Below are 27,135 nucleotides of genomic sequence, written 5' to 3'. Positions count from 1 at the left end.
TTACATTTGTCCATCTGGTAAAGAGACATACCAAGGTCACTCCCCGGATGGGAACGGGATCTGGCTGAGGCCCCGGATGGTGTGGCCACCGGTGGAAGTGCAGTCCACTCAGGAGACCAGGAGGAAACATCTCAGACACAGGTTTGCACCCTGCGGGGGCGAGGGGGGTGGCAGACCAGAGCCAGCACGGAAGTAGGTTTTCTTTGGCCTCCAAGTGTTTTAGGAAATCTTAATTAGTTGCTGATATTTATAACTCAGGAAATGTAAGGTAAAAATCCAATTTTACAGCTCTTCTGAAGTTCTGGCAAGGCTGGGCCCCCAGTCCACTTGGCAGCATGCATCTGGGGCTGAGCACTAGCCACCTCTTCAAAGGGGCTCCTGCCTCCAGGCGGCTGGAGCCCCACCTGCCCTTGTCCCCTCTCTTCTGCATGAGTGGGCTGCTGAGGTGGCCAGAGTGCTGGGTGTTTACTCAGAACAAGGGTGGGGAGGAAGGAAAGCGGTAGGAGGAGCAGGGGGGGCACGGATAGGGTCAGTCCTGATTGTTGGTGGCCCCCTAATCTGGGAGCAGGACTTGGCACTTCTCCACACTGCATTTATCTGGTCTTTGCGGCAGCCCGGTGAGGGCTCGGGGACAGCAGGTCCCCGTTCCGAGCTGCACAGCTGGTCAGTGATAAGTCAGGACTCACACGTGGGCAGTGAGGCTCCCCTTTGCAGCCCTTGTGACCCCTCTCCTGTCTGTCAGCTGTCACGCTTCTGTCTGGGCCCCGAGCTCGAGGGACTGAGTGGTCAGTGCTTTGGGGAGGGGGCCGAGCAGGGCAATGCTTCTCAGACACACTCCTGTGAGCTAGAGGCTTCGGGACCTCTAGGTCCTCTTGGAATCTCGAACCCCTCCCTGGACCAGAGTACCCTGAATTGGGACTTAGCATTCAGTCATTCAGTGACATGTTCCTCGGACCTTACCTGGCCGGATGATACAAATATGAATAAGCGCGTCTTGCTCCTCAAGGAGCTCTCGACTGGGTGGAGGAGACAGACACAGAAAGCCATCAGCAAACCACGTGGCCGGCGCACCGTGAGAGGTGTGAAGGGGAAGTGACGGGCGCAGAGAGGGGGCCCTCGCCCAGCTGGGGATTCAGGAAGGCCTCCTGGAGGAGGTGGAACCAAGCTGAGTCTCAAAGGATGAGTAGGAATTGGTGAGAAGGAAGGGCGTTCCAGGCCTTGAGTAGAGGCGAGAGAAATAGGACCTTGAGTTGCAGCTTGGTGTCACTCAGTTGAAGCAGGGGAGGGAGATGTGGCGAGGGCTGGTGAGTTAGGGGCTTGGACGGTGGGGCACAGCGGAGGATTTATCCAGGACTGGGACAGTTCCCTGAGAGCCCTGTGGCTGCAGCACAGAGGCTGGGCTGGGGGCAGGGGCCTGTTGGGGGGCTGTGGTGGTATCCCAGGCGGGAAGGGGTGGTGGCCTGGCTCAGGACTGTGGTAGCAAATGGGATAGATTTGGCAAGTATTAAGGAGGGAAAATTGGCAGGATTTGATTACGGACGGGATGTCTGTGGGGTGAGGGAGAGGGAGGAAGGAACCTGTCCAGGTTTCCAGTGGGTGACACAGAGCACAAGAGCCCAAGCCAAAGGGGGCAGTGGTGGGGAGTGGTCATGGCTAGTCTCCCGCTGGATGGAAGATCTGCACTGATGGCGAGATTTGGGGGTTGCCAGTGTCTGGATTGTTGAAGTGATGGGTGTGGGTGTGTGACCTTGAGGCCAAGGGCAGACCCCAGGGAACAACATGAAAGAGCAGACTCTGGAGCGGCGGCAGTTAGGTTAATGACATAGACGCCAGAGCTGCCAGCCCAGGTTCCAATCCTGGCTCCACCACTCTTCCTAACTGGCTGATGGCAGGCAGCTCTCCCCTGAAAACCTCAGGTGGTCAGGCCTACTTCACAACCACCTTGCCAGGACTCCATGCATTCATCCATTGAAAATGCGTAGTAGGTGCTCCAGTAAATTAGCTCTTGGAGGGATGGAGACCCGGAAGGAGTGGCGGGGAGACGGGAAGTGACCCTTGAGGCCATTGTGGCCCACACCTGGGGGACAGGGGGCCCCCACCAGGCCAGGTGCTGCAGAGGCCATGCCCTTCAGTGTCTGAAGGTTGGCAGTGAGGTGATGCCTGGCCCCTGGCGAGTGCGGGGCTGGTTGAGGCCTGACACCCAGTCGGGGTAAGTGGGAGGTGAGGAGTAGAGACAGCTCTGGGCGGCTCTTCTCTGCAGGAGTTTGGCTGCAAAGGAGGGTAGGGAGGCACATAGATCTCTAGGCTGAAGATTGGGAAAAAAAAAAAAAACAACGGCTTTCTGAGAGGCAGAGGTTGACAACACGGGGCTTGGCCTCGGGGGAGATAGGGAGGGAGGCAGTGGGAAATTGAGGTTGTCCATACCCGATGGTCCCAGTTTCTTTCCTTTTCTTTTTTTTTTTTTTTAAGATTTATTTATTTATCTATTTATTTATTTATTTATTTGACAGAGGGAGACAGCGAGAGAGGGAACACAAGCAGGGGGAGCGGGAGAGGGAGAAGCAGACTCCCCGCGGAGCAGGGAGCCCGATGCGGGGCTCGATCCCAGGACCCTGGGATCATGACCTGAGCCGAAGGCAGACGCTTAACGACTGAGCCACCCAGGCGCCCGTGGTCCCAGTTTCTTCGGAAAACAGGAGACGTGTGAGAGGAGGAAGGTGGACTCTTGGGCAGTCAGGAGAGGGGTTATTAGGGAACAGAGGAGCTGCCCTTGGTCCTGGTGGAGGGGACGCTCCCGAGGTGATGACAGCTCATGACAGGTCCTGGGTTAGGGTACACAGGGGGGGGTGCCTTTGAGGGGTGAGGGGCCACCTGGTGATTCTGGCGGGAGCTCTTGGCCCACTTGCTGGAAGCCATAGCTGCGGCCATTTGGGAAGTGGGCTTCCCTAAGTGTGCCTGCCCTAGGAACAGGGGATGCTTCTAGGCTGGGTTCCCTTGACTTCTTACCTCTTTCTTGGTTACCCCAGCATAGGGAGGACTTTTGGCCCACAGCCCCTCTTCCCCTGCAGAGAGTAGTCCTTCCCTGCTTGGGGGCTCGGCTCCGGTAGCAGCCTGGTGACAGTCGTTGGGCCCACCGCTTCCGGCCCCTCGGGCTGCCCTGCCCCAGCACTTGGGCGGGGTGGTGTAGAGGCAGGACGTGCGTCCGGGGCGGCTGACATGCCCTCATTTGCTGCTGAGTCAGCAGTCCTGCCCTAGGAGTGGTGCTCCTGCAGGTACAAGTGGGTCCAGGAGTCCAGTGTGACGCCTTGGGGAAGAAGAGGTGCTCTCATGGAGCCTGTTGGGAGGCTCCCAGGGACTTGTCCTGGGGCCCAGACCCCTCTCTGGGGACTTTGTGATTGGAGCTAAGGGGCAGCCAGCTGCCTCCCTGCTCTGGGGGCACCTTTCCTGGCTCTTCACAGAGAAGCTGGCATTTTCTGGCCTCATCCTGCTGGGGCCTGCGGGGGGCAGGATGTTAGGGCCAGGTCAGCGTCAGCCGTGGTGCCAGGAGCCACCGTGGAGAGAAAGCTGGGGTGGTGCTCTGAGTCACGGCCCTGCTGCAGCTCGCTGGTTTGGCTGGGTGGGGACCCTGCTGAGCCCGATTCCTGTCTCACCCCAGAGAGCTCCAAGCTTCCGGCTGAGTCACAAGGAAGGGGAGAAGCTCTAGCTGAGGCAGGGGGCTGAGTTGTTCCCGCATCACTTCCCGCGGAGAGAGCCCCAGGCCCCCGGGGGCCGGGGGGGAGTGGGGCCCTGCAGGTCGCTCTGACGTGCCCCGTCCAGCGTGCCCTCTCCAAGGAGGCAGCCCTAGGCCAGCCCCTGTGCTACCTTCCTGGAGCCCCAGGGAAGCCACCAGCTCAGGCCTGCCCAGGGTGGATAGAAAGGTTTCATCCGCCTGGGAAAACCGGCCACAGCCTCAGGCAGACCAGTTTTCTCCCTACTGGCCCAACCCGCTGGGTAGAGGATGTGGAGGATGTGTGAGCAGCAGGGGCTGCCCAGGAGAGCACACGAGTTGCCCTCTCTGCCACACGGAGAGCAGCCTAGAAGCAAAGACTGCCCCCGAGGTGTGCTGACACCCCCTCCCAGTCACCTCTACACAAAAAGCAGCCCGGAGCAAACACACAAGCATGGACAGGCCTTGTGGTAGGGTGCGCAGATGCAGACGCGCGCACACACACACACACATGCACAAACACACGCACGCACACGCCTCAGGCAGGGCCCACACAGATGTCTGTGCGGTGACTCTGGAGGTGACCCCAGGTACCTGGGCAGGAACGCCACTCAGAACACCGGGGGGCAGGATCCAGCTCAGGCGCACAGCACGTGCCTGTGACACCCGACTGGCGTCAGAGCGGATGTGCTCTGGCCAGGAGACCCCCGCGTGACCAGGTGCAGACCTGGGTTAGGAAAAGCCCTGCGTGAGTTTTTTTTAACCCTGAGGACGAGGGAGGCCCAGCTCCTCCAAACAGCCCTGCTCCGCTGGCAGCCCTCGCTGGGCTGGATTTTCCTGCAGGGCTTTTGGATTTTGTTTTTGATCCACTCAAGTGTTGATCGTGTGCCAGACCCCGTGCCAGCACTCGGCTAACGTGTGCAAAGTTGTTCGGAGTAAAGCTCTCGGTAAATGTGGGTTATTATGTACGTTGTTATTTACATACATAATCTAATTTCTTCTCATAACAACCCTATGAGGAAAGGTGCTATTATCCCCATTTTACAGATAAGGAAAGTGAGGCTCCAAGATGTTAAGTGGCTTGTCCTGGTGGCAAACAGCCGGTAAGTGACAGAGGCAGCGTTTGAGCCCAGGTCTCAGACTCCCGAGCCTGTACTCTTAATCTCTGTCTCGTCAAGACTCCCAGTTGGGAAGCCAGCCCCCCCGGCCGGGGGGTACCACAGGGGAGCAAGGCCCTCAGGACGCCATGGCTTTGGTCTGAGAGGCTCGGGGCAGGGGGACAAAGGGGGAGAATGCGCAGAAGGGGAATGTGTGGTGCCAGGGGCCCCTCTCCCCCTTCCGTCCCTTTGCCCTTGCCTCGACTGTACCTCCAGTATGACCGGAGGTGCGGAGCGGGTCTCGGAGCCACTGACGCCCTGGCTGTCCTTCCAGCCTGGCTGTGCTCAGTCTGCGTGACCCTCGGCAGTATTCCACTCCCTCCCAGGCCTGAGTAGGGCTGAGCTGCCCCCTGGATGGCACCTTATCTCCGACCTTCAGCATGTCTGTGTCTGGATGGATTCCAAGTGCGGCCTCCTGCCTAGACTTCCAGCCCACCCTGGGAAGATGCCCCTGCTGTGCGGGCAGATAAGCATTGGCAAGTTTGAGCCCGCCCTTGCTTTCGGAGACCCACGAAGGGGGTGTGGAAGGCGTTGGCCCGCGTCTCCAGGACTCCTCCTCGTGAGGCCGCTGGGGGCTGTATTTTCCCCATTATCCCTGGGACGTGTGTGAGACAGCCAAAGGTCAGTGACCCCGCGTGCACCACCCTCCAGAGGACCTACATGGTGCTCTTCAGAGGGTGCGCCGTGGGCCTCCCACTTGAGAATCACCTGGGAGCCGTCAGATGGCACGTTGTTAGGCCACCTCAGGTCGGCAGTGGCAGCACCCTGGGCAGGCCTGGCCCCGGACAGAGGTCAGGCCTTTTGGGCGATTTTGCTGCATCCTGCCGTTGACCGACCAGGGGTTCTTTGGGAAGGAGACCTCTTAAGCCAGCCTTCCCCCACAGCTGCTTTTGTGCTGTGGGGCTTTGTGTAAGTTGCCTGGTCTCTCTAAAGTTTGGTTTCTTTTTCTGTAAGGCTTTGTAAGCCCTTGTAGGGCAGTCATTGGCCTGCAGGGGTTAATACCTGCGTATGTGCCCTGCTGCGCCCTCCCAGGTGTGGACCTGTGCTGGCCGGTGGGAGGGGTCTCTTCAGGAGGTTGCCTTCCTAGGAGCAGAGCATGAAAAGGTCAGGCTGCTTGTTCCAAAAGGTCATCAGCACACAGTGCAAGCAACACGATTGGGCCCCATTGTGTTTGGAAATTTTGTGGTTGACAGAAGTGGGGGATTAGAACTAGAAACTTTCTTCGGGCTTCCCAGCATGTAGAGTGCTGATAGGTGGTGGGTGAGGAGTTGGGAACTGGGAGCAGAAGACCTAGAGTCTCATGCTGTTCTGGACTTAATAGCTCAAAGAGAGGGGCGCCTGAGTGGCTCGGTTAAGCGACTGCCTTCGGCTCAGGTCATGATCCTGGAGTCCCGGGATCGAGTCCCGCATCGGGCTTCCTGCTCAGCAGGGAGTCTGCTTCTCCCTCTGACCCTCTTCCCTCTCGTGCTTTCTATCTCTCATTCTCTCTCTCTCTCAAATAAATAAATAAAATCTTAAAAAAAAAAATAGCTCAAAGAGAGGCCTCGACTGCTCCAGACCATAGCTGTCCTATGGTTTCAGTACCGCAGTTTGGGCTCCGGATGTGAGGCGTGACTTTCCCCCATCAATTCCCAGTGCCCCCCCCCGCCAAGTTCTGACTTTGCTTCTAGAGCATGACAAGACTCCCAGCTGCAGAACCACACACATTCCCCCATTGATTGCTCCACTGGTCACCTTGCGTCCTCACCTTCCCTCACCAGGAGATATCGTGGGCAGCGGCCTTGGGAGCTCTGTCATCCTGTTTGCTGGTGGGATGCTGTCCATCCCATGTCCCATTGGCTTTGCTAGGATGTCCCACCTGAGGACTTCCTTCAGCATCAGTGGCTAGGCAAAAGGCTTAGCTTCTCCAGAATGGCTGCCACGTGTTCCTTCTCTTGGACAGCAAGAACAGGGTCACTTCATTTCCCTTTTCTCCTCAGCCACCAGAAGGCTCGGCATTAAATGCACAACCCATCTCTAGTAGCTGTGTGAAGATCTCTTCTGACCTGCCTGTGTGACTATGCCCTTACTCTCTGGTTTAGGCGTTTTCCTTGGATTTGTGGTTTTGGTTTTTTTCCCTCTGTTCTTGATTTTAGTGTTTATGTTTCACTACGTTCTTTTCTTTGTTTTCTTGCCCTTTGTGGAACCAGGCCGGGGGTACGTAAAAACACTCACCATGTAAAAGCACAAGAAGCTGTCTTCACAAGTGCTTTGTTGGCATGTTGCTCCTTTTGCTCCCTCAGCTTCATGAGACCGTGTCTGTTTGCGTGGTCATTATCTATTGGTCAGATAGGAGATACCTGAGGCCGGGCAGGGTGGCTCATTTCTGCTTGTTTTTCTTTTCTTATCAGCTGCTTCGAATTTTTTAAATAATTTCTCTTCAAACCCATTAGTCGCTCAAGGCACAGACGGTACCCTGGTTGGACAGATATGTGCGTTTCTTTCTTTTTTTTCCTTCTATTTCTTTTGCATCACACAAGAGTAACCTGTTAATTATAGAATCCAAACATGATAAGTAAAAAGGAAAAAAAAAATTACCTATACTCCCACCAGGGATACCAATTTTCAGCATTTTTTGATTCATCCTCCTGGATTTATTCCCCCCCCTTTTTTTTCCCTTTTTCTGTTTATACTTTTCCCACAAAAAATAAGATCTAACTAGACATACTGTTTTGTTTTGTTTTTTTCCTTTAAGATTTTATTTATTTATTTGACAGAAAGAGAGTACAAGCAGAGGGAGCGGCAGGGAGAGGGAGAAGCAGACTCCCCACTGAGCAGAGAGCCTGATGTAGGGCTTGATACCAGGACCCTGGGATCATGACCTGAGCTGAAGGCAGACGCTTAACCCACTGAGCCACCCAGGCGCCCCTAGACACTGTTTTATAACCATCTTCACTTGGTGGTAATTAGAATCTTCCCTGTTATTATGGAATTTAAAACAATGAAAGGTATTTCAAGTTTATATCCAGGATACATGCACATAATTCGTTTTTAAGGGTGAAAGTACTTACTGTGAAAAGTGACCAGTGCCTCTGTCATCTCCGGCCCCAGGCCTGGTTAGAGGGACGGCTTTTAAATCAGACTTTTTGTTAGTACAGTGGTTTCGTCCATATACTTAAGTAAAATGCTTGCACTACTACTATTGCTTGGCTTACCTGATTTACTGATTTGCTGCCGAGAAAAAGAAGGCTTTCCATCACTTCTGTCAGCCTTCCCCACCTCCTGCAGACATTTTTCTACCACTATATTGGGTTGCCTCTGTAATTTAAAATATTATCCTGAGGGGCGCCTGGCTGGCTCGGTTGGTAGAGCATGTGACTCTTGATCTTGGGGTCATGAGTTCAGGCCCCACGTTGGGGGTAGAGATTACTAAAAAAATAAACTTAAAATTTTTTTTTATACTTAAACCTCAGTTTCTTATTCCATTAACCACTGACAATATCTTGTGGCCCTTTTTGCTCTCCCAAGGAGATAGAGACTCCATTTTTTCCTCAACAACCCTGGTACCCAGCATCACAGCATCTCTCTGTTGTACATTGAGGTCAAGGTTGGTAACAGTTTGCGTTCTGTTTTATAACCGTAAATCTTCGATGAGTGACTGTGAGCTGGTACTGCGAGGTAAAGACCAGCGCCCCGCATTTGCTTCCCTTAGGCCATCGGAAATCTTTTGCTGCGGGACCAGGGTGGGGTGGGCTGTCCTTACAGGTCCTTCTCCTTGGATCTGATGCTACTCAAGGAGGGTGTTAAATGTCCTTTCTTTTCTTCTATTCTCTTACGTGCTCAAAACCCACCACTTTATATTTTAGTTTGCTTCATATTTGACCCTGTTTTCCGTGTTTAATTTTGTTTGCTTGTTTTCCTGGTGTTTCTAATACACCCTCATTTTTACCGACTGCATCATATCCCACGGAGGGCAGTGTTAATGCCACCTTTTCCTCTCGTCCCCTGTGGTTGGGGTTATTGCCCATTTTTCACTCATGTGAACGGCGCTATAATAAATGTTCGTTTACATTCATCTTTGTACATTTGTTTCTGACAATGTTTGAGAGCCCAGGAATGCTGTTCCCCTTTCAGCCTCGTCTGCCCGTCCCCAGCTCCTTGCCGTGCGCTGCCTTCCTCACTTCCCTTCAGATCGGCCTGTCCTCGAGGTTGGTGGGAGACGTGGCTCCTGGGAGGCATGGGCCCCAGGGAATGTCCGTCTTCCTCTCCCCAGGCTCCCAAAAGCGGCCATTCCTCAGATTTGGAGCGGAAAACGTCTCCAACTACACGGCCCTTCTGCTGAGCAGGGATGGCAAGACTCTGTATGTGGGCGCCCGAGAGGCCCTCTTCGCTCTCAACACCAGCACCAGCTTCCTGCCTGGCGGAGTGTACCAGGAGGTGAGAAGGTGCCTGGGGCTGGCTAGGCTGGGCAGAGGATGGCAGAGGGGCAGATGGTTGGAAAGACCGACCTTCTGGGTGTGAAGATGCTGCAAATGGGAGAAGAGGGGCCGGGCACACCCCCCATTCCCATATGCACACTCCCCTTCTCCCGTTCTGCAGCTGCCGTGGAGCGCAGATGCCGAGAGGAGACAGCAGTGCAGCTTCAAGGGCAAGGACCCGCAGGTGAGCTAGCACCTGGAGGCCGCTCGGGCTGAGGGAGGGATGGAGAGAGGTGCACCGGACCCAACGTGGAGGCAGGATGTGGGAGCGGTGTAGCCAGCTGCGGCTTCAGAGATGACCACACCTGCGTTTGGCCCTATACTTAACTATCTCTGTGACCTGGGACAAGTAGATTGACCTCTCTGAGCCTTAGTGTCCCCACTTATAAAATGGGGATAATGATGCCTGTCTGACAGGACTTGGGGTGAGGATTCAGTGAGCTAATACGTGTAGGGCACCTGGCACCTAATCAGAACCAAATAAAGTCGGTTTCCAGCAAGAGCAGTGACTGGGTACCCTCCTGCGGATGGGGCGCTAGAGCAGGTCTGACCGATCCTGGTGTGGTTCTGGCCAGACCACAGGGTGTGGGGGTCTGGTCCAGCCCCCCTGGAGAGTGTTCTGCTGGAGAGTGTGGAGCACTCTCCACTGTTCGCGGAGACCTCTTTTTTTTTTTTTTTAAAGATTTTATTTATTTATTTGAGAGAGAGAATGAGATAGAGAGAGAGAGCATGAGAGGGGGGAGGGTCCAAGGGAGAAGCAGACACCCTGCTGAGCAGGGAGCCCGATGCGGGACTCGATCCCGGGACTCCAGGATCATGACATGAGCCGAAGGCAGTCGCTTAACCAACTGAGCCACCCAGGCGCCCTCCCGGAGACCTGTTGTCCTGCGTGTAGCAGGAGGCAGCTGAGGTGAAGGCAAAAGAGCCCCAGACTTGAGGTCAGACGCAGGTTCGAGTCCTGACTGCCCCTGACCTCTTAATGGACAAACGTTTATCAAGCACGTGCTCTGTGCTCAAGTCCTTTTAGACACTGGCAATACAGTTGTGAAAAAGAAGAAAGAACAACAGGCCAAACACAGCCACTTGAGCAGGTAGTCAGGCCACACCTCATTAAGGAAGTGACATTTGCGTCAGGACTAGACGTTGCTGAGGGAGTTGGCCATGGGATACCTGGAGAACGGGCAGGACGGGACTGACCCTGAGCAAGGTGTTTGGGGAACCCCCGGAGAGCCGGGCAGGGGGGCGCCATGGCTGGCATGTGTGTTAAAAGGGTCGCTCTGGCTGCCGTGACGGAGCGTGGCCTCTGTGGGGACAGAGGTGGGGAGCCCAGTGAGGGGGACCAGACCAGGGTGGCACCAGTGAAGGGCATGAGAAATGGTCAGGTTCCGGATGTAGTTTAAAGATGGGCCCACCAGGACTTCCTGACAGGAAATGGGGGATGTGTGAGAGAGGAGTCAGGGCTGACCTCCAGGTTTGGAGCATGAGCAGCTGAAAGGGGAAAGGTCTCAGAGGATAAAGTTTTGGGCAAACAAACAGATGCTTGGTTGGAGATACCGCTAGACACCCTTGCAGAGGCGATCCATGAGTCTGGGGTCCAGGGTCCTGCTCTGGGCTGTGGCTTACCTCACCAGGCAGGTAGGGAGGACCAGAGATTTTCACTGAGGTTCTGAAAAAGACCTTCAGGGGGCAAAGACCACCTAAGGGGAGGGGTTCCGTGCCTTCACTCCCAGACTGAAAGGAAGTTTCCGGAACGCAGAACTAGCTGCGCCCCCAGGCCCCCCTCCAGAGTGCACACGCTCCTTGGTCCTCAGTGTACTCTGCCCCAGGACGCTGCTGGCTTCTCATTTGCCCTGGGATATGAGCAGCTCCAGAGAGCAGAAGCTTTCCGCACGCACCCTGCACACACTGGTGGTGAGGGCTTGGCAGTGCCCCCTGGTGGCCTGCTTGGGCCTGACATCCTCCTCCCTTGTTCCTCAGCGCGACTGTCAAAACTACATCAAGATCCTCCTGCCACTCAACAGTACTCACCTGTTCACCTGCGGCACGGCGGCCTTCAGCCCTGTGTGCACCTACATCGTGAGTGCCCCTCTCTGCCCAGGCTTGCCTGGGGCTGGCCTGGGAGCCGCCCCTCTCTCTGCACCAGGCGCTGTTCCCCAGCACTGATCCCGGGCCCAGGGCAGGGCCCAGGGCGCAGCATCTAGGGAGCAGTGGGTCTGAGAGCCCTGAGGCCCAGCCCCAGATCTGGTGGCCGGGTTGGCTGGCAGGGGGGTGAGGGGCGGGGGGCGGACAGGGGTGCAAGAGAACACCCCCGGGCACAAAGGTCCTGGCCAGCCCGGGACTCACACCCTCTCTTGCTTCCTTGAGCTCTCCGTTCCACAGCCCACCTCCTGCCCTCACTCAGTTCCACAGCCCACCTCCTCCACCCCTCCTCACACACACACTCACTCCTGGTTTCTGTTTTACCCACACCTTAGCAGGGGGTGGCATTCTGAGGCAGTGGGTTGGAGCACCGCCTTTGGAGTCAGACACACTGGGTTTGAATCATGTTGCCACCCCTTCTGAGTCCTGTCCTGTCTCTCCTGTGGTCACTGGGACCAGTAATGCCCACCGTAGAGGGTCCCTGCCAGATGGTGCCCACAACTGCGCCCTGGGTGCAGAGATGACCTCCCCTCTCGCCCCCCACGGAGCAACCTTCTCTGGCACACCCCCCTCCTTTCCCTCCAAGCCCACACATTTCCTGGCATGCCCGTGACCTCTTCCATCTGCTTCCCTGCAGAATGTGGAGAACTTCACTTTGGCACAGGACGAGGCAGGGCACATCCTCCTGGAAGATGGCAAGGGCCGTTGTCCCTTTGACCCCAATTTCAAGTCCACGGCCCTGATGGTTGGTGAGTGTTGGGGACAGAGTGGCACATGAGTTCAGCAAGGCTCCGTGTGGGGGTGGGAAGGTGGGCAGCCTAGGTCCCAGGCCTGAGCTGGTGGGTCCCCGCCATGCTGAGTCCCAGGGGGCACAGAGTGACCCTTGGCTGCCCTTGGGTTTGGCTTTTCCCAGGTCCCACTCCCTTCCCTGTCCACCTCAAGTGAGATAGGCAGTGCTGGGGTCACTCAGGGCCCTGTGCTGAGGGGCCATTCCCATGGGAATGTTCTCTTGGCAGATGGTGAGCTCTATACCGGAACAGTCAGCAGCTTCCAAGGGAATGACCCGGCCATCTCCCGGAGCCAAAGCCTCCGCCCCACCAAGACCGAGAGCTCCCTCAACTGGCTCCAAGGTGAAATCCTCCCCACACACCCAGTGGGCAGCCCCAGAGCCCAGGGAGGGGCACGCTCTCCCCTCAGGGCCAGGCCAAGAACAATCTCTCTCCTGTCTGGGATTCCCAGGCTGACTACACTCCCCATTGGTCCCACAGACCCAGCGTTTGTGGCCTCGGCCTATATTCCCGAGAGCCTGGGCAGCTTGGAAGGGGACGATGACAAGGTCTACTTCTTCTTCAGCGAGACCGGCCAGGAGTTTGAGTTCTTTGAGAACACAATCGTGTCCCGCATCGCCCGCATCTGCAAGGTGAGGGGGCCGGGCTGCCCCAGAGACCCCGAAGGCTCCCCCGGTACAGGATCGGGAAACACCAGGAGGCCTCTTCTGTCCTCCAGGAGGAGCAGCTTGGCCAACTGTTTTTCTCTCTGTCCTTTTAAGCTCTCGTGTTTTTTCCTATTTGAGAAAATGCGAAAGTACAGAAAAGTACACGCAGAAATCACGTACAACATAAAGAGGCAGGGTAGAATCACGACAAAGAGCAGAGACTCAAGCCAGGCTGCTTCAGTTCCGACCCCACCGGTCCTGTGACCTTGGGCAAGTCCCGTGCCCTCTCAGTTAGCGTCCCCATCTGTTCAGTGGGCATGATAATACCTGCCTCAGAGTTATGTGGGCTAAATCCATCCCCAGAAAGCTTTTAGGAGTGTGGTAGGCAAAAACTAAATGTTGACTGTTAGTGTCGGCATCCTCCTGTTGCACCACAGATGATTAGAACATTCCTTGATGATCTATTTCCTTTTTTTGGAGTATGTGTAAATAGGTCGGTATTTATAGTATTAAAAAACTATTTACAAGCAAGAGTTCTGCAGTGTGGGTATTCAGGTTCCCTGCTCTTGGGGGATCGTGACCTCCTTCCCTGTGTGTAGGCAGGCTCCCATCTGTCCGTTTCCGGGTACTCTGCAGTAAGAAGGGCACCCTCGTTTACTTGGCCAGCCTCCTGGTGATGGGACCTGGACCCCGTCTTCATGTCTTCCTGATTCTAAGTGGAACTCCGCCCTGGCTGTGGCTTGCCCCGCCAGGTGTCTGTGTAGCTACCACTGGGGAGGGCCTGCAAGGAGCCCCAGGTTCCCCCCCCGGCGGCCCGTGTGTACGCCCAGCCTCTCTCTCCCTCCCCCAGGGGGACGAGGGCGGTGAGCGGGTCCTGCAGCAGCGCTGGACGTCCTTCCTGAAGGCCCAGCTGCTATGCTCGCGGCCAGACGACGGCTTCCCATTCAATGTGCTGCAGGATGTCTTCACGCTGAGCCCCAGCCCGCAGGACTGGCATGACACCCTGTTCTATGGGGTCTTCACATCCCAGTGGTACAGACCCCAGGACCTAACTGGAGATGGGAGGGCGGGGGATGCCTGTGACTGGGGCCCAAGATCTGGCTGCATCCCGCGCCCCAGGGCTCCTGGGTTCATCCAGCTACTTCCTTTGTAGGCACAGGGGGACCACAGAGGGCTCTGCCGTCTGCGTCTTCACCATGAAGGACGTGCAGAATGCCTTCAATGGCCTCTACAAGGAGGTGAACCGTGAGACACAGCAGTGGTACACCGTGACCCACCCAGTGCCCACACCCCGGCCCGGAGCGGTGAGTACTGGCTCCTGACAAGATGGCTCCCCACGCCCTGCTGGCTTCTCTGAGTCTGTTTTCTCATCTTGAAAGTGGGGACCAAAGCCCAGGCCTGCTTGTCTTACTGGGTTGGATGTGGCTATGAATGTTGGAATGGCTGAAACCTGCCTCAGGGTGAGCCAGTGTGCTCCCATCCCAGCGCTTAAGTGTGCGCTCTTGTCATTGTCCCTTCGTTTGTGCCTCCCCTACTCAGCTGTGGGCTCCTTATCTAGTGAGTGACTGAGTGGCTTGGCCATGGGGACATCTTCCTTCTGTCCTTCCAGCCTCATAGACTCCCTCCCAAAGCAGACCTTGAAACAAGGATATGAGTGTCGGCAGTTGATGTGGGAGGTGACTCCAGGAAGCACCATGAGGGAACAGGAAAGTGAGAGGGGGGAGCAGAGCCAAGGAAGAGCGTCACTGAGCTGTCCCCCTCATGGGCATCTGGGCCTCACTTCCCTGGGGCCCCGAGAGAGCACCTTCTGACCCTGCACTGGGAAACCCGGCCAGCCAGGGCTTCCTTCGAGCCTGGCGAAAGGAGCATGAAGGGTGGTCATGCTTCTTGAGGCCTGGGTGAGGGTGAGGGGCCTGGGCGGGAAGGGGGATCCCTGCCAGCCAGGGCCCCTGGGTGCCCCATATCCAGGCTTTGCCCTTGGGCCTCCAGATCAGTGTGTTGGCTCCATGCAGAGCCAAGTGATGGGCCATGGCTTCTGAGGGGGGGGCAGATACCCGTCCTGTCCGCTGGGGAGGCAGGGCCGGCAGTCCTGGCCGCGTCTCCAGGCTTCCCCTCCTGCGTGCTGCCTTAAGCGGCACTCTGTCTCACGCCGCCACCTCTTCCTTCAGTGCATCACCAACAGTGCCCGGGAGAGGAAGATCACCTCATCCCTGCAACTCCCAGACCGTGTGCTGAACTTCCTCAAGGACCACTTCCTGATGGACGGGCAGGTCCGCAGCCACCTGCTGCTGCTGCAGCCCCGGGCCCGCTACCAGCGTGTGGCTGTCCACCGTGTGCCTGGCCTGCACCGCACCTATGACGTGCTCTTCCTGGGCACTGGTGAGTGCCGACAGCGAGGCAGGTTCGGGGTAGAGGAGCCCCGGCTGTAGGGATATGGGTCTGAGTGCCGTCCATGTTCCAGGTGATGGCCGGCTGCACAAGGCGGTGGCCGTGGGCTCCAGGGTGCACATCATTGAGGAGCTCCAGATCTTCCCAGCGGGACAGCCCATCCAGAACCTGCTCCTGGACGCCGACAGGGTGAGCTGGAGGAGGAGCCCAGGGGACCGTGCTCGGCTGCCCCTCTGCTATGGACAGGTGGGCCCCAGCCAGCTTTTCCTCCCTGGCACCAGCAGGATGGAAAGATCCAGGCTCATGGCATAAGGCAGCAGAAAGCGGGGTGCCTGGGAGCACGAGAGGAGGCTCCTTGGGGAGTGGCCGGGTGCGGCTGTGGGTGGTGGCCCTGGCTTCCCGCTCCTGCCTCTCATCCCCGTGTCTGCGTCCGTACAGGGTCTGCTCTACGCCGCCTCCTCCCCTGGCGTGGTCCAGGTGCCCGTCGCCAACTGCAGCCTGTACCAGAGCTGTGGGGACTGCGTCCTCGCCCGGGACCCCTACTGTGCTTGGAGCAGTTCCAGATGCACACACATCAGCCTCTACCAGCCTGAGACAGCCTCCAGGTGAGAGCTCCTGCCGGCCCTTCCCACCTGGCCATCCCTGTGCACTTGGCCTCAGAGCACCTTCCCTAGGCCCTCTGTAGACTCCCCAGGCAGCCTCCTTTTGTGTCCACAGTCAGCGTGACTAGTAACTGACTCCCGTTCTGACTCTCAAAAGTGTTCTGGTTTGGGCCATAAATGATGTTTGCCTTACCCATCTGTAGAGCTGGGGACCTCATTCGGTAAAGTACGAAGTGTCACGGCTCTGCAAAGCTTTGCAGGAGATTGTGGATTGGCGTGTGAACGTGTTTAACAAAAAATAGGAGCTATGTGACAATCCATTAACAAACCTATTGAAAATCGCTTTCAGAAGCACTAAATTGGGTTGTAAGATGTTCGTATAGAAAACTTGAAAAGTAGAGGTAAAACAAAAACTATTCCGAATCCCACCACCTAGAGGGAATTGCAGTGAGATTTTGATATATACCCTCCCAGGTTTTTATATATATCTGTGTGATAAACAAAAATACATGTATTTTAAATAAAAATGGCATCTGTCCCATCCGTAGTGTCGTTGCTTCTACACACAGACCTGGTGCCAGCTTTATATTTCAAAGAATCCCATTTGAGCACACTCGTGTGCACCTGGAAGGACACGCCCAAACTGCCACCTGTCATGATCACCACCGGCTGGTAGACTGTGTTTGACTCCTGTAGTGTTTTCAGCGTTTGTACTTGGTTGAGTTTTTTTAGGTTTTGTGAGTGTATCACGAATTACTTTTATTCTTTATTATGTTTTATTAAGCAAGTGCGTGCATGTGCATTGCTTTAAAAGAGGCAGACACATGCGTATAGATTCAGCCGTCCTTCCAGAAAGGTCCATATTGTTCTTGTAGTGCAGGGAAGTATTGTAGTGAATTGTATTTGAAATAAATACTGTGCAGACAGAGGAGATGCTGGTTCAGACCCTGCAGGGCAGTCAGCTTGGGGAAACCACCTGCCTTTTACTCCGGCTTTGGGCCTGGCACACCCTGGGCCCTAGGCCCTTGCGGGGCTGCAGGGCCAGAGAAGCACCATGTGCTGCACTGGGGATGGGGCCAAGCGGGTGCATGGTGGTTTCCTGGCCTCTCTCTGACTCTCTCTGGTCCTCAGGCCATGGATCCAGGACATTGAGGGGGCTAACACCAGGGATCTCTGCAACAGTTCCTCACCTGGGCCCCGGTCTTCTGTACTAACAGGTAAGTCGCCCTGAGAAGGGTTGGAGCTGAGGTGGGGGCCGGGTCTGCTGAGAAGGCCCCTGCAGGCAGTGGTGGGTATAAATGCCTTTCCTCATGTCCTCGTCCCAGACTCCGAGTCGCCAGAGTTGCGCATCATGGCACAAGGAGTGCAGTCCCAAGAGAGGTGGGGCAAGCCTGGGGCTCCTGTGGATGCCGGTCCCCCCGCCTGTTACCCTGGGCCTCTTCTCTCATCTGTCCATAGGTGAGAAGCGATGTGAGCAAGTCTACTTCCAGCCCAACACGGTGAACACCTTGGCCTGCCCCCTCCTCTCCAACCTAGCCACCCGGCTCTGGCTACACAATGGTCTCCCGGTCAATGCCTCAGCCTCCTGCCGTGTGTTGCCCACTGGGGACCTGCTGCTGGTGGGCAGCCAGCAGGAACTGGGGGTATTCCAGTGCTGGTCCCTGGAGGAGGGCTTCCGGCAGCTGGTGGCCTGTTACTACCCAAAGGTGGTGGACGACATGCTGGCAGACCGAGCCGACCGGAGCGGCAGCATTCCCGTCGTCATCAGCACGTCCCGGGTGAGCGCACCAGCGGGCGGCAAGGCCAGCTGGGGTGTAGACAAGTCCTACTGGACCGAGTTCCTGGTGATGTGCACGCTGTTTGTGTTCGCCGTGGTGCTCTTCATTTTATTCTTCCTCTATCGGCACCGGGGTGGCATGAAAGTCTTTCTGAAGCAGGGCGAGCGTGCCAGTGTGCACCCCAAGGCCCGCCCTGTGGCGCTGCCACCTGAGACCCGGCCGCTTAATGGCGTAGGCCCCCCTAGCACCCCACTCGACCACCGAGGCTACCAGGCCCTGTCAGATAGCTCCCCGGCACCCCGCATCTTCACTGAGTCAGAGAAGCGGCCGCTCAGCATCCAGGACAGCTTTGTGGAGGTGTCCCCGGTGTGCCCCCGGCCCCGGGTCCGCCTGGGCTCTGAGATCCGGGACTCCGTGGTGTGAGAGCACGCTTCTCGAGGAGTCCACCCTGGCCTCCGAGGCCGTGAGTGCTCAGAGGGGGCCAGCCGGACCTCTGCGCCTCAGGGAACATGACCGTGGCGCCCCGGGGTCGGGGCTGATGGAGCCCGCGGGCCTGCTGCTCCTCCGCCAAGTAGCACGGCCCCCTCCGACCGACCAACCGCCGTGGCCCAGGAGGACCCAGTTGCAGATGGGGGCCTGCCTGGATGGGCAGAACAGTGCTCCTTGTGTAAAACTGAGCCCTTTGTTTAAAAACAATTGCAAATGTGAAGTGATTGAGAAGAACAACACATCACAGAGCTCCATGTGTGCGAACAGCCCCGCCGCGGGGCCTCAGGGGCATGGCCGACTCACCCAGAGTGCTTGAGACAGCGCTGGCCGTCCCCACCAGCTGGTCTCTTCCACCTTCTGCCTTACCCTGCGGCCACCGGCTGCCCCTCGTCTCTGCAGAAGCAGGGGCCGGCTTGGGCTCCGTGGGTCCTGCCTTGCCAGCTGGCCGACTTATTACAGTCATCATCCCGTCACCTCAGGGACCCGAGGGCCATGCTGCCGCTGCAGCTGTCACGAGGCCTTGGGCTCAGACTCACCTGCTGGACCTTTCGGGCCTGTATCAGGCTGTGGCCACGTGCGAGAGGGGCAGCGTGAGTCCAGGAGAGTTTAGGACGATGGACGCCTTTCCATCGAAGTCAAGGAAGGGACTGTTGCCTGCCTTCCTCCATCCCAGTCTTCAAATCCCACATCCACCCCGGGCTCCTCCCCAGAGCCCCGCCCCCGGTTCATCCCCTCCACCTTGCCCGCTCCCCCTCTAAGGGGTGTTGATACTGCCCTATACAGGAACCCCGAATTTATGTGGGTTTTATATTTTTTTTAATAAGAGGCACTTTACTTTTTTTTTTTTTTTTTAAATAAAATCTAAATAACAGAAATGGAATCATGGCCCTTCCTCTCAAAAGACTGTTCCTTTTTTGAGGTTGGCCCAGTTCTCTGAGTTTCGAGGAGTTCTGAGCCTCCACTTTCCAGGGGCTAGTGGGCCAGAGCCATCGTGGCCTGGCCGACTCCCATCTCCCAGGGGAGTGTGGTCCTAAAGGTGGGAAGTTTAATGCACTGATGGGAGGGGCAAGGAATTCATTCGTTTTCCCTCAACCCCTTTGCTCTGCACTTCCCCCCGTTCAGTTCAGGGTGGGAGCACAGAGGACCAGAGGTTTTGTCATGTTTTTTGTTTTGTTTTTTTTAATTTAAAAAACATTTATTTTTTTAAATGATCATACGGTGAAATTGGCGGTTGGTTTTTCTTTTGGCACACGGTTGTCTAAATTTTTACATGTGTGGAAATTCTGTAAGCAGCACCAGCATCAGGATATGGAGGAGTTCCATCTATCAGGCTACCCCTTCCTGCTCACAGCCTCGTGGGCGGTGGGCGGTGGGCGGTGGGCCGGGTAGGCTACAGTCTGACTTCCTGCTGGCTCTTTAGATCCTGTTCTTTCCGGTATGACCGAAGGCTTCTGGAAGTCCAGTCCTTCCTCATACCAATGTTTCTAGTATCACGCAAAGGGTCAAAACGTCTAAACCTTTATTATAGATTAGTAGAACACAAACACACGGGGGAGTGATGACCATGACAGAAAGAGAGAGGCCCTGGTCCGGAGGGCCTTCCCTGCCCGGAGCAGGACCGCACGGTGCCAGCTCGGTTAGGCCAGCGTGGCCGGCCCTGGCAACACAGGCATGACCTTGGCCACAGCTCAGCAGTGGAAAGGCTCTCTGACGGCGTGCTTGCTGGGACACACGCTGTGGCTCCTGTCACAGGACAATCTTAAAGGAGCTGAACAAGAGAAGAGCGGGTCAGGTTTTCTGCTGAAAGAGGAGGGAAGGGGCTAACCCCAAACTCACCCACATCATCCCTAAGACCCTTTGGAATGGGCTGTCCCACATCTGTCCCTCCCCTTTGGAAGAGCTACCCTGAGAGGAACTGGGGCTTTCCCAGCCCAGCTGCTGCCGCCCATCCTGACACCCCAGACCTAGGTGCAGCAGCTGGGGACCCAGAACGCGGGGGGACCACTACTGTCATACCTGGCGAAGTCCGGTGAACGGGAGATGACGTGCTGAAACTCTGAGAGGTTGATGGTGCCATCCCTATCAATGTCGGACTCTTCCAGGATCTGGGGAAGGGAGAGCTTCAGGCCAAGTCCTGGCCCTTCCCTGACCCTTCCCTCCCTGGCCCTGCCCGGCTACTCACATTGTCAATGAGCTGTTTCATCTCTGAAGCACTAAGACGTGTGTCCTCACCCTGTCCCGTGAGGCAGTTCACGAGATGACTCAGGTCTTCCCGGTTCAAGGTTCCATCATCATCAAAGTCTAGAGACAGACACAGGAGGCCAGAAAGAATGTGGTCAGGGTGAGCTCCCAGGCTCCACAGAAGGGCCCCAGGTCCCGAGCGGTACGCCGCCACCAAGACCGTGTGGGGACAGGCCTGTGTCCCGCCAAGCTGCTCCTGGCTCTCACCGAAGATGCGGAAGGCATAGTGGGACTTGATGTCTGGAGTCGCTGTGTCACTGAACACACTGAGGAGGTCCAGGAAGTCCTCGAAACTCAGGCTGTCCCTGGCTGGGGATGTGGAGAAGACCCTGCAGATTCGCTCCTTGAAGGGGTTGGCCTAGGCAGGAGAGCCTTGTGTGAAGGCCACAGGTGCAGCCCAGGTCACACACTCCTCAAACCCTACCAGGAACTGGAGGAGGCAGTTCACAGTGCCTGCTCCATGAGCTCAGGCTCACAGGAGAGAAGGGTCAGTCTTCTAGGGTCAGCACGGAGGGCAGGAGGACCACCTGACTTGGGGAAGGGATAGGCATGGCTTCCTGTGAGTCAGTTTAACCCAAAGGCTGGCCCAGGGGCAGAGAAGGAAGATGAAAGCATCCTAAGCAAAGAGAACAAGATGGGCTGGTTACTTTAAAACACATTTACTTGAACACTCACTGTGTTACAGGCACTAGGCCAAGCGCTTTGCATAAAAATTTTCAGTCAGGTGCCCTGGGTGTCTCGGTCAGCTCTTAGACTCTTGATTTCCGCTCAGGGTGGTGAGATGGAGCCCCTCGTCAGGCTCCGTGTGGGGTCGGCTTGTCCCTCTCCCTGCCCTTCCCCCAACTCTCTTTCCCAGATAAATAAGAATCTTTAAAAAAATTTTTTTCACAGCAACCCTATGGAGAGGCAATCAGTCTCCGGAATAGGGTTTCTCAAACTTGAATAAGGTAGCTCAACTCCTTTTAAAGGACAAAACTTCTTTGACTCTCCAAGAATATGTCCAAGAATCCCAGTTTGCAAAACACCACTCTAGTTCATTCCACTGGGGGATTCTGGTAAAGCCCTTGTACCCAGGAAATTAGGGCCAAATGGAGAGAAGACCAGAATGGGGACCAGTGACCACACGATCTCGAGACAAACAGCAGAGGGAGGGTGGGGGACTGGCACCTTGAGCTCTGGAAGGCTGAGGATCTGCTCCAAGGACACTCGCATCTGCAGTGACTCCTCCACACTCCGGTGCTCTGGGGGGAGCAACTCACAAAACCGCCTGTGGGCTCTGGCAGAAGGAGAGGAACCTGTTGGCAAACCTTCCTGTGTGTATTACATCCCCACTCCTTGCCTTGTTACCCACTATAAACCAGGTGAGGAGCTAAGGCACATACACAGAACTTCTCAGTCATCAGGCATAAGCCAAAGGGAGACTACATATGTAGAACCCCTTAAGTCACAAGACTATGGGCTGAGAGTGCATTCATGCCATGGGTATTTACGGAGGGCCTAAAGTATGCCAGGCACTGTACTGGGCATTGGTTCTCGAGCTCCCTGAGGGATGGAGAGGCTGCAAAAGGAGCCAGAAGTTGGCCCTGAAAAACAGGGAGAAAAGAGTTTGAAATCTCTTTCCCATTTCACTCCAGGAATCTCCAGCAAAGCCTCCCCCTTTTTAGCAACTACCCTACACGATCTCTTCCTCAGCCCTCACCTCCTTCCCACTGGGATTATTTTTGCCAAGGGAAGCCAAGGAATCTCCTCACTCAAGTGCCTTGGCCACAAAAAGCTGGCACGCGGCTAGGAAGGGGGTTCCGGCCCGAGTTCAAATCCTCTTACTTGGAGTGTAGTCTTAGGCAAGTTACCAAACCTCTCTGAAACCGGTTTCATTGCCCCGGCACCTCCCTCCTGAGGACTGAATTAGGTAATGCCGGCAACCACTTCGCACAGTTCCTGGCGCACGGAGAGTGCTCAGTAAGCGTTAACGGTTACCGTGTTGCTTCAGATCAAGTTACCAGGAGCCAGGCTCCGGGTCGGCGAAGTCCGCGGAGAGCCACAGCAGCCCCTGCCGGGCCGGGGCAGGAAGTTCGGTTACGCAGAAGCCAGCGGAGCGCAGGCCCCGGAGCGCCCAGCCGGGCCGAGGCTGCTAGGTGGCCCCCGCGGTGCGCAGTGGGGCCCCCGAGGCGGCAGGGAGGGCGGGACGGGTTGAGGGCACCGCCCGGGGCTCGGGGCCCGGGCGCCAGCTCCGGCTCGGCCGCGGACCGCAGGCGGGCCCCTGTCCCTCCCTGTGGGGGGCCCCCAGTTTGACCGTCTGCGGACAGAGCCCCCCACCCCCGACGCCGCCGCTAGAGGATCCGGGAGCTGAGGTTCGACAAGGCACTTACAGGAGGATCTCCTGCTTGGTCAGGAACGTCAAGTCCTGGAAGGCAAAACGGGAGGGGTTCAGCGAGCCTTCCGGAGGCCGCGCCCGCTCTGTCGCCCACCCCGGGACCCCGTTCCCCAGCGCAGGCCCGCGCGCAAACTCCCCGGGGACCGGCGTCCCGCGCACCTGGTACTCGGCCAACAGCTCCTTGGACAGGCGACTGCCCGAGCCCCCCATCGTCGCGCCGCGCGCACAGCTCCGCCAACTTGCCTCGGGGCGCCGGCAACTTTTTCACTTCCGCCCTCGGGCCGCGTCACCGCCCTGTCCCCGTGGCAACCGCTCCTGGGGCCACCGCCCCCGGGCCCGCCCCCCTCCTTAAAGTGCCCAGGCGCTCCCGGCCCGGTTCCGCCCGCCCGCTCCCCGCTCCGGGCTGTCCGCGGAGAGCTGGAGGCGGGGCCCGGAGCGGGGCCGGACGCTCCGGGGCGGAGCCCAGGCTGCACGGCCCCGCCTCCTGGGTGGGCGGGACGAGCCCCGTCGCGTGCGAGCGGGCTGGCTGCGCATGCGTTCGGCGCGCCGCAGCCTCGCCATGGCCCCGGTAGGAGCTTGCGACCGGTGTCGCGTTGCGTCCTTCTCCACTGCTGTCGGTGGTGGCGGCAGCCTTGGGCGCGACAGGGGCCCAAGGGAAGTACCTGGAGCCTGGAAATCCGGGAAAGTTCGAGACTCGCTACGTGGCGGAAGGCGGCCAAGCCGCGCATTGGCGCGGCGAGGACTTTTTCACCCAGACGTTGCCACTGCGCCCGCGCCGCACGCGTTGCAGCGCGCATGCCACCTCCAGAAATGACCTGAACCTTGCGGGCCACTGAGGCTGTGCGCTGAGGGTCTGCAGACTGCAGGAGCCGTGCATCGTGATCTTCGATTTTCACAAGAGCCCTGCAAGGTAGGTTCCCATTTTACAAATGTGGAAAACAGGTCCGGGAGACGGATTCAACTGACTTGTCTAGGCTCCGGCATTTAGAAAGCGGTCACCCCAGTCTAAGGTTCTTCTCACGGCTCCCCAATCCTGTAGACCTCACTCGAGCCGACCCCGCGCCCAGAGCTCTTGTTTGCTCTTGTCCCCTCTCAACCCCTAGGACAATGCTTGGCCCGGAGTAGGCTCTCAACAAACTGGATGCATGAATGCATGAAGGAACCTCCACTATTCCAGAAGTTGAGGATCCCAGGCTGAGGGAGGAGGTGGAGGTGAGATGAATTCTTTTGTTTTCGGCTTTATTGATGTATAATTGACAACATTGTACGGATTAGTTCTTGATTCTCCTGATTCATTCTACTTGCTGATCTTTGTAAAGTCTAGATCTGATCATGGTGATTTGAGCCTAAAACTAATAAATGGTTAAAAACCGATATACTGGCCCTCTGAAATCTGACTTCAGCCTCTCTCTGCCCTCTCCTCTTGGCTTTCTGGGTTCCCGCCACAATGGGCTCTCAGTTCCTCTTCCGTGTTAGCCTCTGGGAGGCCTTTCCTGGTTCCCTAGACTAGATCAGGAATCTTATAGTTCCGGAATAGCCTGTGCTTCTCCTTGACAGCACTGTCTCACGTTGGCAACTTATGTTTACTTGGGTGTTGATTGGGTTAATGTCGGCACCCGCCCCCTCCGCCCGCCATTCCCCGCTAGACTGTAAGCTCCACGAAGAGCTATGAGAATCGTGATCTACAGGATCTGATAGGTGGCAGTTGTTGAGTAAATGAATGACCGTAGCTTCCCCAGCACTCAATAAGGTGTTCCTCTGAGAGTGGCTTTAGGAAGACTCACTATCTCAACATGGGAGTCCGACCCTTGTGGAAATAATTCTGTTCCAAGAAACGGAGGCTGCAAAGCAGTGAGAACACCAAAACCAGTCAAAGTGAGTGGTTCCATCCCAACCTGATCCTCCTGACGGCAGGCTCTTTCTGCACGAGAAATCGGTTCGTATAATGATAGGCGAAGAACAGGAAGCTGCCCTGGTGTCCCCTGTACTAGACTGAGGGGAGGGGGCACCGGCCAGCCAGGGCCAGTCCCTGGACTCTGTGGTGAGACTGTATCTCTTTGCAATGAGGATGTGGGAATTGGCCCTGTGCCATGGTGACCAGCCGTGACATAGATCTCTCAGCCACCTCACTTGGTGCTGAACCCTTAATTAAACAACTTTCTGGTTATAATTTCGCTTCCTGGTAGATTTTTGTACAGAGGAGGGACTACACTGATTAGCCAATAGGACTACGTTTTGTGCTCTTTGGCATGTTTCGCATTAGAAGTCACTGAATAGGCGTTCTGAGTCCGCTTAGCACGGTGTCCTGGTCTGTGCCTGACCAACTCTTGAAACAGTGTGAAACTGAGTTGCTGAAATCCTTTTTTTTTTTTAATTTAAATTCAGTTAGCCAACGTGGAGTACATCAGCTAATATACTTTTAAAAAACAGCCTCTAGTGTTTCTTGTGAAATTATTTGATTTCTTAGTTGGATCTCTTCAGGTTTTGTTCATAACTACCAACTCTTGGATCTGAATTCCACTTTTTTTTTTCTTCCCCCAAGACATCTTTTCCCTATTTATAATATTATTTCCTTCTTCCTGTTTCCCGCCCGAGACTTGAGGGAGGAGAGCCACCCCAGGTTTCCCCGAGGGAGTGACATTTGATCTGAGACCTGAAGGGGTCAGCCCTGTGAAGAAAGTCTGGGAAAAGGGTATGTTGTAGGCAGGAAGCACAGAAAGCAAGGCCCTGAGCTGGAACAAGGTCAGTAAGTGGGGAGCAGGGTAGGGGGGCGAGGAGTGGAATAGGAGGAGGCGAACGAGGGAGGCCCAGCTAAGCCTCATGGACTTTCTTCTAGGGGCTCAAGGTCACATCCCTAGTGAGTAATAGAGCAGGCATTCAAACACCTGGTCAGCCAGTAAGGCTTGATCTCTCACCTTTGTCCCAGGATGATCCCCAACTCAACACGCTTGTTGTGAAGGTACGTCACTGGAGAGAACTCAGAAAGCCCCCAGCCATGCCTGGCACAAGATAAACACGTGACCAGTGCTCCCTTGCTCCTGGTTTTCATGGAAAGGTTTGATCCCCTCACGTGGTCACTGCTGATTGATCACTCTAAAGGAGTTCTTCTTTATTCACAGGTAATGCTTTGAGCCTGCCAGCTCACTTTAACGTAAATATGACTGTGCCCACTTTCTTTTGATTAATATGTCTTTACTCGTATTCTTAGCCTCCTGGTATCACCTTGGTCCTGGGTCCTTGGTCCTAGCCCCTGGCTTAAAATGTTATTCCATATTTGTATCTAATCCACCCCTTACCCTTGACCTCCACGTTTGACTGTCAGCTGCCTATTACCACTTCTCAGATGTTCAGGCTGCATCTCAGGCTCAGTAATCAGAACTGAACTCTCGATTCCGCCCCCTTCTTCTAATCAATCTATTCCCACCCCCACCCCGCCCTCAGCTCCTCCATCTCTGTAAAGGCCACTACGGTGTACCTCGGTCCTGAAGCTGAGACCCTCCCAGGTCTTCCTGGTGCCTCAGTCCCCCTAGCCAGCTTGTCAGCAGGTCCTGTTGGTTTGGCCTTCCAAACAGGACCCGCGTCCCCTGCTCTCTGTCGCCCTTCCCACCTGTGCCGTCCAGTCAACCTCTCGCTCACCTGGCCATCAGAGTGGCCTCCCAAATGGTCTCCTTCCCCTTTGCTCCCCTACATCCCCCTTCCACACAGCAGTCTGAAAAAAGTATTAAGTGTCACATGGTGCTTCTGCTTAGAACCTGCCAGTGACTCCTTATTCCATTTAGAATAAAACCCAGGCGCCTGAGCATGATGCATAAGGGCCTGCAGCGAATCTGGCCCCTGCTTTCCTCTCCAGCCTCGTTTGCCCCCCTCCCCCTTGTTGGCCATGCTCTGGTTAACACTGGCCTTTCTGTTCTCGGAGCAGGCCAAACACCTGCCTGACTCGGACCTTGGACTTGAGCTTCCTTTCCTAGAACACATTTTCCTTGGCTCCTCATTGCAGCTTTCCGCTCATTTTGCATGTCTCTGCTCAGCCGTCCCCGCGGAGAGCTGTACTCCGCCCTCTTCTTGAAGTACAATGCCCTGGTCCCACGTTTTATTAGTTATCCTTCACCGTCTCACATGTTTGTTTTCCACAGAATGCCAATACCATGAGCAGTTAACATGTTCATTTCGCTCCTTGCCTGACTCTACCACAGGATGTAAGTTCCATGACAATGGGGGCCCTTTTCATCTTATTTGCTACTGTGCCCTCATTGCCTCATACGTAGCGGTTACTTTTTTTTTTTAAGATTTTATTTATTTATTTGAGAGAATGAGAGAGAGAGAGCATGAGAAGGGGGAGTGTTGGAGGAAGAAGCAGACTCCCTGCTCA

At 56.0% G+C, this 27,135-nt stretch overlaps 3 protein-coding genes across 13 annotated transcripts in view; 2 read left to right on the top strand and 1 right to left on the bottom strand.

Moving 5' to 3' along the window:
* The window catches only part of SEMA4B (semaphorin 4B), a 36,862-nt gene extending 17,831 nt beyond the window's left edge, over positions 1 to 19,031 (top strand). For all 6 annotated transcript variants that reach the window (XM_025893012.2, XM_025893011.2, XM_073882230.1 and 3 more), the window contains 13 exons: positions 9,116 to 9,279; positions 9,442 to 9,504; positions 11,298 to 11,396; positions 12,097 to 12,208; positions 12,476 to 12,589; positions 12,728 to 12,879; positions 13,745 to 13,926; positions 14,048 to 14,198; positions 15,063 to 15,273; positions 15,356 to 15,471; positions 15,721 to 15,887; positions 17,016 to 17,101; positions 17,343 to 19,031. In XM_025893012.2, the coding sequence (XP_025748797.1) occupies positions 9,116 to 9,279; positions 9,442 to 9,504; positions 11,298 to 11,396; positions 12,097 to 12,208; positions 12,476 to 12,589; positions 12,728 to 12,879; positions 13,745 to 13,926; positions 14,048 to 14,198; positions 15,063 to 15,273; positions 15,356 to 15,471; positions 15,721 to 15,887; positions 17,016 to 17,101; positions 17,343 to 18,085 (2,360 nt within the window). In that variant the 3' untranslated portion in view covers positions 18,086 to 19,031. The remainder of the gene's footprint in view (positions 1 to 9,115; positions 9,280 to 9,441; positions 9,505 to 11,297; positions 11,397 to 12,096; positions 12,209 to 12,475; positions 12,590 to 12,727; positions 12,880 to 13,744; positions 13,927 to 14,047; positions 14,199 to 15,062; positions 15,274 to 15,355; positions 15,472 to 15,720; positions 15,888 to 17,015; positions 17,102 to 17,342) is intronic.
* Positions 19,032 to 19,653: 622 nt separating this feature from the next.
* Positions 19,654 to 23,155, bottom strand: CIB1 (calcium and integrin binding 1). The gene is made up of 7 exons (XM_025893014.2): positions 22,926 to 23,155; positions 22,762 to 22,796; positions 21,560 to 21,668; positions 20,600 to 20,750; positions 20,334 to 20,452; positions 20,168 to 20,256; positions 19,654 to 19,919 (listed from the first exon to the last, which is right to left on the bottom strand). The coding sequence occupies exons 1-7, from the start codon at positions 22,974 to 22,976 to the stop codon at positions 19,898 to 19,900; spliced, it is 576 nt and encodes a 191-aa protein (XP_025748799.1). The 5' UTR covers positions 22,977 to 23,155; the 3' UTR covers positions 19,654 to 19,897.
* Positions 23,156 to 23,287: 132 nt separating this feature from the next.
* Positions 23,288 to 27,135, top strand: part of GDPGP1 (GDP-D-glucose phosphorylase 1) — an 11,528-nt gene continuing 7,680 nt past the window's right edge. For 2 of the 6 annotated variants that reach the window (XM_073882234.1, XM_025893090.2), the window contains exons 1-3: positions 23,288 to 23,676; positions 23,870 to 23,978; positions 25,693 to 25,885. The gene's annotated coding sequence lies outside the window, so the exon portion shown is untranslated. Of the gene's footprint in view, positions 23,677 to 23,869; positions 23,979 to 25,692; positions 26,963 to 27,135 lie in introns of all 6 variants that reach the window. The other 4 variants (XM_073882235.1, XM_073882231.1, XM_025893088.2 and 1 more) reach the window with 3 other exon arrangements.

Source organism: Callorhinus ursinus, unplaced genomic scaffold (assembly GCF_003265705.2).
Source record: "Callorhinus ursinus isolate GAN/ISIS: 27379988/994484 unplaced genomic scaffold, GSC_fseal_2.0 scaffold45, whole genome shotgun sequence".
Classification (NCBI taxonomy): Eukaryota; Metazoa; Chordata; class Mammalia; order Carnivora; family Otariidae; genus Callorhinus; species Callorhinus ursinus.
The sequence above is the reverse complement of the archived record's forward strand: the minus strand, read 5'-3'. Positions and strand labels throughout refer to the sequence as shown.

What these genes read in the sequence shown, in the direction of transcription:
- CIB1 (XM_025893014.2), bottom strand. Translation starts at nt 22,976, where the DNA reads ATGGGGGGCTCGGGCAGTCGCCTGTCCAAGGAGCTGTTGGCCGAGTAC. An exon ending in AGCTGTTGGCCGAGTACCAG is followed by an intron (nt 22,797 to 22,925) that starts GTGCGCGGGACG and finishes TTTGCCTTCCAG; the next exon opens with GACTTGACGTTCCTGACCAA. An exon ending in CGTTCACCGGACTTCGCCAG is followed by an intron (nt 19,920 to 20,167) that starts GTATGACAGTAG and finishes TCTCTTGTTCAG; the next exon opens with CTCCTTTAAGATTGTCCTGT.